Source organism: Myiozetetes cayanensis, unplaced genomic scaffold, assembly GCF_022539395.1.
Source record: "Myiozetetes cayanensis isolate MyiCay16 unplaced genomic scaffold, myiCay2020 scf30, whole genome shotgun sequence".
NCBI classification, from domain to species: domain Eukaryota; kingdom Metazoa; phylum Chordata; class Aves; order Passeriformes; family Tyrannidae; genus Myiozetetes; species Myiozetetes cayanensis.
The window spans coordinates 5,053,678-5,067,154 of NW_026087522.1; the positions used below are offsets into that span (position 1 = coordinate 5,053,678).

Here is a 13,477-nt window from a genome sequence, read left to right on the forward strand (position 1 = left end):
TAGCAGAAGCTTTAATTGCAGCCATATGAACGGTGCTGTTCTAAGTAATGAACAAATCCCTGTCTGAACAGGAACAGGAGTATCATGGATGTGTTAAAAGATTTTTTGAACGTGTTGGGTTACCTTAAAATAGCACCAGAAAAAACAGTCAGGTTTCTTTTATCCCCAGCTGCTGTTCAGGAGAGCACCCCCCTCACTGCCAATCCTTACAATGCATTTCAAGGCCAGAAAATGTGTAACACCTTCACTTGGTGCCCACTGAAATCAATGTAATTGTCTGCACTGATGTGAGATCGGGCCATGAGGCCTTTCCTAGAAGAGAGAGGGCCAATTATGGAGCACAAATCCTCTCCTGGGCAGTGGTGAGTCTGAGGAGGAGTGTAAATGTGCCTTGTGCAGCCCTGGCTCTGCCTGCCGAACTCCCCGGGCGTGCACAAAGGTTACCCAGGTCCTGCTGCAGAGGCACAGGCAGGCAAACAGCATCCACAGCTGCAGGCAATTTTTCCTGAGGTCAGGAAGGTTGTGTTTTAAAGTTTCCCATCTTGCCTGCTCCTCCAGTGCCTGCTGTTGCCCTCTGCAAGCAATTACTGGGCCAGGTAGTTACCGAGCCTTCCACACTTGCCAGCAGTCTGGTGGCACTGCAGCCAACTGGAAACCTCTGAGCAGCTCTGGTTCATTCCCTGCCCTGTGGTCAGGCAGCACCTTCAGCTTGTGCAGGACAAAAGGCACCTTCACAGCCATGGGTTAGACGGAGAAATTGTCCTCTATGAGCCTTCAGCCAGAGATTCCCCCTTCATGGTCACACAGAGGGAGGACGTGGCTCCAGCCCCCTACACCTCCTTCCTTGACTGAACTGAGATAGTGAAGCACATTTCTCAATTATTCTTGAAATGTCTGTCATGCACAGCCTCAAAAAGCCAAGTAACATCCTTTCCTGTGTTTCTGGGCTTTATTCCTGGGGTTTTTTAACATGCAAGGTAGAAAAGGATTAGGTAAAAGAAATGGCTGCATGAAAATGGCATTTACTATGAGTTATAAATACAGTGGTATGACCTCTCTCTGAATATCAAATCAAGGAAGATTCAAAGGACATAGACAGCATGGGAATAATAATTTCATTTCAAGAAAATACCTTTTCAATAAAATAGAAAAAAAAGGACATATAACTCTCTAGGTCTATAATCTTGTCTTTTTTGATAATGGGAAGATGAATGAAGATCACTAGCAGGGGAAACATAAGGAAGCAGAGAAGAGAGATATGTCTACTGCAGCAAATTAACCTGTCAACCTTGTTTAAAAGGGTTATTTTTAAACTCTATTAGCTGCAGGTTTTTGTAGCTGTTCAACATCTTCATATTCTTGTAGCAATACCTAATACACCTCAATTGCACACACAGACTGCAAAGTGCTGTGGGTTCCCTGGTAATTTTAGTTTCTAACACAAGTTATTGACTCCTGAAGCACAAGCAGTGAAGAACAACCTTTCCTTACTTAGTGAAACACTTCAGGAGCAGCACGGGATTTTTCAGTGACAAGTAGAGTGAAAATACTATAAAGGGAAAGAAACTTCACAGAATCCATGTCCAATGAAAATACAGTTACAACAGGAATAGAAACACCCACCCTGTCACATGAATACATTGTTTTTCTCTGACTTTTGTTTCAGGAGAGCCTAAACTGCCCATGGCCCTTACCCTTGAAGTCTCAAAGCTTCAAAAATAACTAAGGAAATACTTCCTTCCCATAAGTTTCAGTGCAATGAGAGAGTGTCTGATAACACATCACCCGAGGGGCTGTGTCTGCCTGAGCAGCCTGGACCCATCCAGGCCCAACCTCCAGCCATGACATGGGCTGTGAAGGAAGAGTGATGAGAGCTGTGCAGCCACCTTGGGTAAAGCATCCCAGGGACAGGAGGAATCCTCCTGTGCCCCTTGCTGACCAGGAAAATGACTATGAGGAATGGGATACACATGCTTTGCTTCTCCAGACTTAAAAAATGCCATCTTACATTTGTGTCCTCAGCCACAAATAAAAGCAATGTTGTAGCTCAGAGGCACACTCATCTCACCCTTCCCAGCTACAAACTGGTGGTTATTGCCCAAGATCTGGTGTCCTGGCTCTGGAGCATCCCAGACACTTCGCTGGGATCGTACTTCAGGTTTACATTCTCATAAACCAGCTCTCTGAATTGGAGGGTTATGTTGTAATGCTGGGCATGGTTAATCTAACAAAGCATGGGCCATGCCATAGAGCTGCTCCAGGGAGAGGCAAACCCTTCCTCTCACAGCTTTGCTCTGTGCCCTTCATCCAAAATTCAGGGGTGCCCCACCACTGACCTTGACTTTCTGTTGGTGGTGGTAGATCTGCCAGGCAATGTGGACGTGCATAGCACACCACTTCCCAGGTTTCTGGAAAAACAAAACACATCAGTCAGTAACTTCCAAAAACCTGTGGTGCTTTATCCTAGTTCTAGAGCCACTGCCAACCCTTAGCCCAGCCTGGTTTGGTCCAGGGGATCCCCCCACCAAAGGGTCTCCCTTCAGGGCCTTCCCTCTCTTGGGAAACCAGAAATGAAAAAGCTTTGTCCCTTGCTAAGAAGTTTATCTTGGACATCCAGGAATGCTCCTGTTTTACACACTCCTGTAATCCTCTGATGCCACTGGCTGAGAATGCAGCTTGTGCTGCTGGGAGCAGTGAAGCTGTGTCCCAATCAGCAGCTGCTGCACAGCTGGATTGCTCACAACTGCACACTGAGGTCATTCCCACCAGTGCAGCTATGCCAAGACTGGCATTTCCACCCAAAGAGGCAAATTAAAGCAGCTTAAAAGGTCACTCTGGTTTTCAAAATAAATCTGACTCCCTCATGTAATTACTGGTCTGTACCTCCAAGACTTGAGCACATAAATGTGCTGAAAACACTGGAGGTCAGTCCATTCACTCTGTTCAGGAGGGTCTTTGCATCCTTCCTGTCACCGTGGCTTTGAGAGGAGGAGAGAGGGAGGGAAGAACCAGAGTGTTTGTTGTGTTTCCTTGTTGATTTTGAACTCCATTTCCAGCACAGCTGGAAACTTTGACTGAGAAAGACTCATTGAGGACATACTTTTCCCAATTTTGTTACTTCGAGGTCTGCAGTAACTACACAGCTAATGATTCCTGCAGATTTAAAAATTAGCACAGGAATTCAAGAAGCTTCTTAAGCTACTGGTAAATTAAATATTTCACAAACTATGGCACATGGTCTACCTTCTATTTTTAGGTGTGTATCAACCAATAATTAAATCACAAAAAAATTAAACCCTCTCTCACAAACATACTCCCCTAAACTCAAGCCTTTTGCTAATTCACAACTGGCTGTGCCAGTGATCTCATAAATTCACTTGGTTTGATCAAAATCTAAATCTTCTTCTTAAATACATTGAAAAATTAATAAAAAACCCTTTGGGATGACTGATAGATGGATCTTTAGATCCCTATTTCTAAAATATTTTGTGTTTGAAGTGGACTGTCTGTCCATACTGGACACTAAATACCTGGGTGGGATGTACCATTCTGAATAACACTGAAAACACCCAGTAACTACTAAAATGCAAAATCCTTCAGTGTGCAGTGAAATGACAGGGGATCACTGCCAGGATCTCTAGGATTTGGCTCAGGAAATGATAATAGGAGGATTATCAATATTTAACCTCGAGTATTCATGTGAGGGGCTGCATGAGAAGCAGAAAACTTCCAACTTTGAAACCCTGCATTGTCCTTGAGTGATCACAAGCTGCAGGACTGACCATCCTGCTCCCAAATGGGGGGTAAACCATCCCAGATGACACATGGCAGCACTGATTTGCAATTATTCTGCTGCTTCAGCCCGGTGGGACCGAGCCAAGCTCGACAAACTGTAGCACAAGAAGATTTCTTACCCTCAACATGGGCCTGAACGGATCTGTCAACTGTGAAGAAGAAATGACAGCTTGGTTACATGCCTGTCACTCAAACAATTGCTCTAATTAACAAATTTGTATTGCTTCATTAAGAGACAAAATTAAAATGTTATCATTTTACTTTCAAATGAGGCCCTTTTGGATAATAATTAGTCCTTGGCCCCCATCCCTGAGCATGGCCCTCCCCCCTGGGCTGTTGTACCTGAGTGTTGACAAGCAACTCAACAAGGCTCACACAGAGCTCTGTCCTCTGGCATCAGCTTTAATTTGTTGATTTAATGCTACAAAAATGGCTGGTTAACTGTGCTGAAGAAAGCACAGATCCCTCCTTTGGGCAAACTTGTGTTGTCTTCCAAAGCTGCCTGGCTCCTGAGCAGGCTGGAGAGTGGACAAGCCCCTTTCCACAGGCTTGATCCCACAGATTGGGTGGGAAGGGGCTGGAATGGGGTGTCAGCCCCTGCACACCAGTGTGTCCATCACCAGCCATGGCATCAGCTCCTTGCCTTGTGCCTCCAAACAGCCAGCACTGACGGACTGCCCAAGGTGTTCTCTGCCACAAATGGGCTTTGCCTTAATTAGCTTTTCATATTGCAACAGATGTTGGTAAACAGGGGCTGGGTGAAACCCCAATTTTCTCATTACTACTCTCATTATGTGGCCTGTTGTGGTTTTGGTGGTTTTTTTTTGTTTTTGTTTTTGTTTGGGTTTTTTTAGTAGACTATTTTCTTATTCCCCTGTTTTTGCTCATATTTCACCAGTTAATGCTGGAAAATAAATTCAGTTTATTGGGTATTGCTCATTTGTTTTGGATTTTCTGTTTTGAAATGCAATCCTAAAGGAGATTTATAGGTGTAAAAGGTACTTAGCAGACGCAGTGATGGCACAATGAATCATCTTGAAATAATCGAAACTCAGGTTGAAAGGGAACATAAAGCTAAATGACTTCGTGATGGGAGGCTCTAGTTATCTCTGCAATTAGATACATAAACAAAAATGTGGCTCTTCTTGGTATAAAGCTCAACTACAGCCCCAATTCTGAGCAAACCAAAGTACTGGAACTTGGCATAACCCAACCTTACAGTGAAGCCATAGCACCACACAGAATTTTAAGGAGAGCTCCTCACTGCTTTTGTCAGAGAGCTCTGTTAAAAATGTGTCTGTGTGATGTTTCTCACAGCAAACAGTGTCCACGAATTCTCACCCACAAACAACCCCCGGGCAGAGAACAGAAGGAGGCGAAGAGACCAAGTGCTGAGGCCATAAATGCTGCTCACATCCCCTGGAACTCAGGAATCCAGAGTGATCAATAAAGTGCATCTGTATTTCACTGGTGCAATCAATGCTACAGTAACCCAGGGAATAACTGCCATTACCCACATTAAAAACAATTACAGAGTACAAACACAAATCTTGGAGAGGTTTGTACAATTCTGAGTTGAATTGGGCTCTTATGCCTTGACTCCTGGGGCTGTGGGGGAGAGCTGAGCCAGGAGAGAGCTCTGCCCCTGCACAGGATCTGCCTGACATTCACCCCACACAACTCCTCCAGTCCTCACTGACTAAAACAGCTCAGACAGCTTCAGTTTTAGGATATTAATTTGGACACTCAAGGTTTTTGGGAGGAAGGGCTTTACTTGAGGAAAAAAAAAAACAACAAAACATTTTGTACAGACCCGTGGATCTTTCTGGAGAAGGGTATGTGGGACCGTCCCAGGTCTGGCTGCAACATCAATAGGATTGGAAGTCTAGAAACACCACAGGGAAAGAGCATTATTGAGTGGCACAATGCTTGAAAGCAACACAACATGAAAAATAATAGTTCTTTATCATTACCACTGCCGAAGCAACAGAGATAAACTTCTTAAAGAGGAAAGAAGAATCATTTTAAGCCACTTAATAGTATCTGCATTATCATCTCAATTTCCAAACTTCCATTGCCCACTAACTTCCCATTATTTTAATCCAAAACACTGAGGGAACAGTGACTGTTTACCCTGGAAAATGTTTCCAATACTTAGGAACACATTTCTGACACAGAATCTGAAGCAGTATTTGGAGGAGCTCGTGCTCTGCTGCTCATCACCAGTGCACTGAGCACACAGAGCATCTCCTCAGTCACTGCCCAAGGGCCTCAGCACTGGCACCACATGGATACCAGGAAAAGTAACATCCAGTTGAAAAAAACACGAAAGCTTTTCCCATGATTTGAATGTAAATAGTCAGTTAATAAAACAAAATGCAGCTTTGTGGAGAAAAAACTCCCGTCACAAAAAAATCAACCAGCCCCCCTATATTTAGACAGAGCTTTTTCCTAGGTTAAATGAAGAAAATAGAAATCAGCTACAGCATAACTAACAATTAAGAACCAGAGCTGTTAACAGTCTGATTACCATACAGACGAAGAATCCCACTAATGAACTGCAATTTACATATTCAGTCATTAGAGTGGATGGGCCAATTTAAGGGAGAAGGTGTCTCCTCTGCAGACATTCCAGGCCTGATTCCAGGCTTGAGTGGCAAAGGCTACAGACTGTGGTTCCCTCCCACTGGTAAACAAAGAGTGACTCCATGAAAACAAAAGAAACCCCCCCTGAACTCCTCACATTTCTCTCTCCCAGCTATCACACATGAGGAGAGACAAATCAGTGCTCTTCACTGTGGTGGAGCTGGGAGCTAATTATGGAAATGAGTAAACAATAATGATCACCATTTCTAAAAATCCTGATTATTACGTGACCTTTCATTAATACACACTATCTCAGAACTAATTATATTGCTTCTGAATTGAACTATGCCATTATATATATAATTTTTTTTAAAAAATGTTTGTATGTACCTGAACCTAATGTGAAATAACTTCTCTCTGAAGCAAATTTGGAAAAAGCCAATTGTCCCCCATGGAATGATGTTGTAACTCAGACCTCACTGCTCCAGAATAGAAACCATACCCAACCCCTGAGCTGGATCACACGGTGTGAGCAGTAAGAGGTAACTCCTGTCTTACCTTGGGTTGAAAAGCTCCTGTAGGGATCCAAAGGGGCCAGTTGGAGGAATCATGGGAGGAATACCTGATACAGCTGGAGGATAGGAGTGAAACAGCTGGAACAGAGAGAGAGGAACATCAATGCCAGCACAGGACAGGCAGCTGAGCAACACAGAGAAAACAGTCCTGTGCAATAGGAGGAAAATGGTACATGGAGAAAACTGAGGAGCATCCAAGTGATCTCGTTGCAACAATGTTAGTTAAAGCATCAATGAGATGTTCACAGATGTCATGATGTTTAGAGCTTAAAAGCAGTTCCAAAATCAGGCAGCCAGAGCCTGTCCCTGCATTAGCCCAGCAGAGCATGAGACACACTTTGTTCCTTCAGTTATGAATTTTTAAATTGGAGAGAGGTTTTAAATGGCTTCGGTCTGTGAGTCGTTCCAAAAGAAAAGGCAGAATCCTGAGTTGAATAAGACTTAGAAATCTACTGTTTAAGTGGAAAAAACCCTTACGAGTTCTAGGATATTGTATCATTAAAACTCCATTAGTACCTTGGGATTTTAATGGTATCTGTAGGAAATGAGGAAAATATGCACAATTCTTACTTCATTAGCCTGTCTGAGAGGATATCCTGCCACATCTAATATTAGCAGACAGACAATCTGATTTGTTAAAAATTAGTATTTAAACAAAATGTTAAGGCAGAACCCTCTGAAAATGTAGGGTAATTTTTTTATAAGGAGCGTCTGCTAAGCACAAAAACGTGCATGTCTCCACTGACCTCCCTGCCCCAGGGAGCAGAGAATTTAGTTAAAAAACACAAAAGGCTGCTCTATAGTAGTGCAGACAAACCCAAGGGAAACAAGCAGGTATACTAAATAAATAAATTCTTGGCTGTGAGGGTGGGCAGGCCCTGGCACAGGTTGCCCAGAGAAGCTGTGGCTGCCCCAGCCCTGGAAGTGTCCAAGGCCGGGTTGGACGGGGTTTGGAGCAATCTGGGCTAGGGGAAGGTGTCCCTGCCCATGGCAGGGTGGGATGGGCTTTAAGGTCCCTTCCAGCCCAAACCATGCTGTGATAAACCACGGCAGCCCAATGGGATCTTGTCTCTGTGCTCTGGCTGTGACCCTTTGTCCCATTGCTGGAACACAGAATTCGTCCAATTCCATGGAAATGCTGGGATTACACACCCAGCTGCCTTCTGGTGGGAGTCAGGGATTCAGAGCATCACACTCCAAATACATTCTCCCAGTGAAAGCTCTGGATCTAACGGGATGGCTCCCAGCTCCACTGGGACTGCCACCCAAAAACCCACTGGGGTTCTCAGGCTGAGACAAACCCCCCCTGAACACACCAGATCAAAGTCAAGCACTGTTTGCTACTTTTAAGATCAAATAAATGAGTTAATGGCCAATTGAACAGAAGCAGGACTGGGCAAAGTAAAAGACTGGATGTGAAGGGCAGGAAAACACCAAGAAAATCCCATCCCAGAGTGAATCGGTATCACAAAGTTTTGATGGATTTGGTTATGCCAGGCATGCACATGTGCTTTTCTTCATCTTTTTTCCTTCCACTAGCTTATCATGCAAGGTCATTTATTCATGTTATATTCACTGATCACTGAGAAAATATTTCAGTATTTCAGAGGTATCAGAAGATTTTCTCAGTTCAAAAGTATGGTATCAAACTTCTGTTCAGAATGTTGCTGCTGTTGTTTTTAATTCTGTTTAATTTGGACCTGCTCCATGCAATGGTGCAGAAAACACTTTGAGATTTAGTTGATAGTGAATGGTAGGCATTTGAGAAATCATTAAGAGACACTTGTCCTCATTTACAATAACTTTTAATGAGTAAAATGTGCTTTAAATCCTCCAGTGTCTTCTGCATTTAATTCTCTGTGTAATGGACTAATTCCAAATGATGGGAAAAGACGTAATACTTTGTATTCTATTGGCTATGACTGATAATAAGGAATTATTTCCTTAGAGTTTTATAACAACTGGTAAGTTAATTAAATGTGACCTTTCCTCAAGGGCAGAATTATTAATAAAATATAAATATTATAACTCCATGATCTCTTTGTATCAGTTAAATTCCTCCAGCTTTCAGGATATATCTTTCATAGTCAGTGCTCCCTTTTTCCCCAGTATCCCTTCTCTTTGGAGCAGCATTTTCCCTTTCCAGCTTTCTCAGGGACCACAGGAACCACAGCTCTCCTTGCCCAGGTGTGTGCAATGCTGAACTGGACCTGGCTGGAGGTAAAAGTAATGCCTCACTGGGCTAAAAGTGATTGTAAAACCAAAGATGCCCAGAAAGAAAACTGATTGCAACCTCAACACGAGTCTCTGTGTGAGCTGCATTCCCTGTTCTACAGGAGATGGACTCTAACCCTCAAACAGACCTCGTTCTCCTGCAAAGTTCACCTGCACTCCCTGCCGGCTTTTTTAAGGCATCTGAATTCCTGGTGTGGATCTGTAGTGGAAACTCTTGTCTACAGGAGGGAGGGCTGTGGAAGTGCCCCAGCTGGCCACTATTCCTATTTCTCCTGCCCTATGGGCTGTGCTCTCCCATCACTCAGGGGCTGCTTCTTGGAGCTGCTGAGGGAGCTGAGGGAGCCGTTCCTGCCCCTGGGGGGATCACACGGCTCTGGCCTGGCTGGGGTTACACACAGATCTCCATCCAGTGTCACCTGGAACATCCATGTGGATCTCCTGCTATCAGCCTGCCAAATGTCCCCCAGTGATCACTGTGCAACCCCTTCCAAGGACAGAGCTTTCCTGAAGGGAAGGCAGGGGAGGCACAAGGGAGCAGATCTGGGCCAGGGTCCACAGCACAGCTCCCTGGCTGATGGAGAACAGCCTTTCCTGACTTTAGAGGGGGGGATGCCATGACCTTTACAATCCAGGCTGATAAGATATTATGTCACTGAATTTGAAAAGCAGATACAGCTGGAGACTTCCACAATGTTTCCTGTATTACATGTCGACTTCTGTGCTTTATTTCTAAAATTCTTGTACCTATCTCCCAGCAACGTGTTCCTGCTTGGATCAACACTGATGACAATATATCTTCTGGATCCATGTAAAGCTCAGCAAATCAGAGTGCAATTTTGCAAACAGCAATGCAAATGAGCAGCATTACCCTTTATTAGCACAGGCTTAAATGTTTGCCCAATACTCCTTGAGCTCTGAGCCTGCAAACACTCTCTTACTGTTCAAGTTACTCAAATGAAGTGCCAGAAACTACCAGGCCTGTTCAGATGTAGGACAGGCTGTGAGCAGGGACTGTGGTTAATCAGGACAGCAGAAAGCACCACACCATGGTCTTAACCAGTTTTTTTTGCCCAGTTCCACTTCCAAGCAAAACCAACACATAAAGCCAAGTGCTTTGCAGGTTTCTGAGTGCCGATGCAGTACTCCTTCTCTCATCAAAATATCACTCTTGGATTTGGAAACTCTTGCCATATTTAATCAGGTACCTGCCTCTGCCAATAGGATGAAGGAAATGCAGCCCAGATTTCAGCAGCAAATGAATCAGTAGATTCAAACCCTTAGGAGCAGAAGGTTTACACTTAACTGGAATATTAAAAATCAGTTCATCTCAATAAATAACATTTTTGGTAGCTTAGATAAACACATCTAGTGCATAGCTGGATTCGTGTTGCTGTCATCAAACAGAGCTTTCAAAACATAACAAGCCCAGTGGATCAGCTGTGCCTTTGAAATCTGAAGAATAAGACAGGTTTTCAGATTTTATCAAACAAAATATGATAGATTAGGAAAACTATTAGATTACCTATCCCTGGAGGGTTTGTATGATAGTTTGTCAGTTCATTTCAAGTTTCTTAGGAAAAATATCAGCCTAAGGCTTTGAGGCACAACCGAAACACCGTGATGGAATCACTGCTCCCTCCTGCTCCACGGAACAGTCAGCTCTTCTGTCTCATCTTTTCACATCAAACCTCTCCAAATGGTGTATGAGCAAGAGATCTTTTGATTGGAAAAGCTGATACTGCATCTTGATCAGAAACAAGCACCATGAGCGCAAGCCTTCAAAAGCCAAAGCAACCAAGGACGATAATGGTAAATCCTGGAGTGATGATTAGGGAGAGATTGGACACTGTGCCATTGACTGAGTGGTGATCCCAACCCACCACAGGAAAGCAGTGAAGTCAGTTTGAAACAGAGCAATAAAACTCACACTGTGACGGTAGAAGGGGTCAACTTTTGTAGGGTATTTGTCAAACTGCAAAGGGATCAAAGCACAAACTAGTTACTTGATATTTCCTTGCTTTACTTCTGTTGGCAAAATAGAAGACAAACTTCTCCATTGTTTGGCGACCAACAGAGAGGAAAAAAAAATGCAGAAAATTAAGTTTCCATTGAAACTGTTTGGGATTTTTCTTTCTTCAAAGTAAATCAAGAGACAGGGAAAGGGAAGAGGCACCAGAGTGCACACTCCTCGTCCCTCAGCTCCCGTCCTTCACCTGAACCTACGAGGGAGGGACAGCCCTGCCTGTCCTGCCCAGCCACACCTGGGCAGCACAGGCCTCCTGCCCCACATCCTGGCAAATTCTTAACACTTTTTTTTGTAATAAAGAATAGAGTTGTGCTCTACTTATCCTCACATTTCTGCCTGGGGTACGCACCATGGGCGGTGCTGGCGTCGGCATGATGGCAGTGGGTGGGATGGCGTGGGGGAAAGGCGTGAAGGTGTGCTGGTGTGTGTGTTGGTGTGTGTGCTGGTGCTGGTGCTGGTGCTGGTGGAACTCTGTCCTCAGGTAGGGCGGGGGGCCCAGGGAGGCCCCACGGTCCGCGCTCTGCGAGGCCAAAAACCGCGTGTTTAGTTCCTGCCGGAGGAGATCTTGCTCTGAAACACAAACAACAAAACAAACCCCCGTGAGCTCTGGGGCTTTTCCACACCTTGTGCCGCTTACTCCGCTGGCTGTGGCATCAGTGCTGTATCTAAAGCCCTGTAGAGGGTGAGAAAGCTCCCTCAGGTCTTCCCTGAAGGCCTGAGACATTTGAAAATCTCCATCTCCCCTTCCTCACCAAGCCTGTTTTTGCATTCTTCTGAGCATTAACCTGAGGGTCCTCCCTAAATTTGGATGGACACGGACACAGCCCTAAATAGGTGAGGAGGTACGAGTACGCTGGAGCAACAACCGAGGGGCTGCTGCTCATTGTGAGTGCCCTGATGTACAAACTGATGTCACACAAATGTTGATATTCCTCCACTTTCTTCCCCCACTTCCTTCTCAGGGACCTGGTGAGGTCCTGGCACAGGTTGGGCACAGAAGCTGTGGCTGCCCCATCCCTAGAAGTGCCCAAGGCCAGGTTGGAAGGGGTTTGGAGCCACCTAGGCTAGTGGAAGGTGTCCCTGCCCACGGCAGGAGGGTGGATCCATACTGACATCCTTCCAACCCAAACCCTTCCATGGTGCACGGTTTTCTCCAGTGATAAGAATCTCTCCATCTCACCCCCTACACCATCCTGCACAAACACAGGCTCAGCACCACTGTGCTCACAGCCACTGCAGACCCTCTCCCCAGCCAGGGAAGCTGAGACCACAACTGCAGTGAAGCCCTTCACCAAAGGGGTCACAGATTCTGTGAGGCACGTGGTGTTCGTACCATGGGTTCAACAAAACAGACCTGAAAAAACCACAGCCTTCCAAAAATAGTCATTCCCAGGGCAGAGGAAAAGTCATTGGGTATGTCTAAGCATTTGGGGGCTTTGATATGGCTTAAAATCATCCAGCAGTGAGTACAGCCTCTCCCCAACCAACAGTGCACCAAAACCAGAGAACTGGTCTCCTACACCGCACGAGACCCCTCTGGCTCTTACCTGAGTAAGTGCTACCAGCTGGGTGTCCTGGAACCTGCAGTGTCCCTGACGTCAGTGGAGGTGGAGGGGGCAGAGCCGTGGGAGGGGCAAACATATTGGGGTGGTGGGGGTGTGCTGGGGGCTGCAGGGTGGGCGTGAAGGTGTGCAGGGGGCTGTGGCTGGGCAGGGACAGCGGGAACGGGGAGGCCGAGGGGTGGTGGGATATGTGGGGAGGAGGGGCCTGAGTCTTGGCAGGAGTGCTGCTTCTGCTGCTGCTGTTAACGAGAAGAAAAGCAATTAAGCTTTGCATGGAGGGGAGGAAAGCTCCAAACACAGACCCCCCCCCCAGCCCACACACAGCTCACGTTCAACACAGCATGGATGGAACCCACGGATTACAAATGCAGGTTACTATTCCCAGCCCCACCACTGTGATACTCCTTCCTCCAACCACCTGCTGGACCTTCTCTGCTATCTTTTACTTCCTTTGGTCTCTCCACACCAGCACTTGAGACATATTCTCCCTCTCTGTAGGAGGTTGGTATTCTGTCCCCCAACAACACAGGGATGACACACAAAGGAGTAATCAGCCCTGTGCATTCATTACTTAATTATCAGGTCCTTTCTACATGACTGCTTCTGATTCATGTTTTCAGGCAAATGGAGCTCAAAATCAGTGATCACTGCATTACTAAAAGTTTAATTTTTTTTTGCTATGAATTAGTAAGAAGAAA

The 13,477-nt window shown here is 45.3% G+C and overlaps 1 protein-coding gene across 1 annotated transcript in view; it reads right to left on the reverse strand.

Moving 5' to 3' along the window:
• Positions 1–13,477, reverse strand: part of AUTS2 (activator of transcription and developmental regulator AUTS2) — a 753,479-nt gene that overhangs the window by 12,616 nt on the left and 727,386 nt on the right. Inside the window, 8 exon segments of the mRNA XM_050325674.1 lie at positions 2,337–2,408; positions 3,915–3,944; positions 5,609–5,680; positions 6,940–6,959; positions 6,962–7,034; positions 11,119–11,163; positions 11,567–11,787; positions 12,765–13,018. Of these exon segments, the coding sequence (XP_050181631.1) occupies positions 2,337–2,408; positions 3,915–3,944; positions 5,609–5,680; positions 6,940–6,959; positions 6,962–7,034; positions 11,119–11,163; positions 11,567–11,787; positions 12,765–13,018 (787 nt within the window).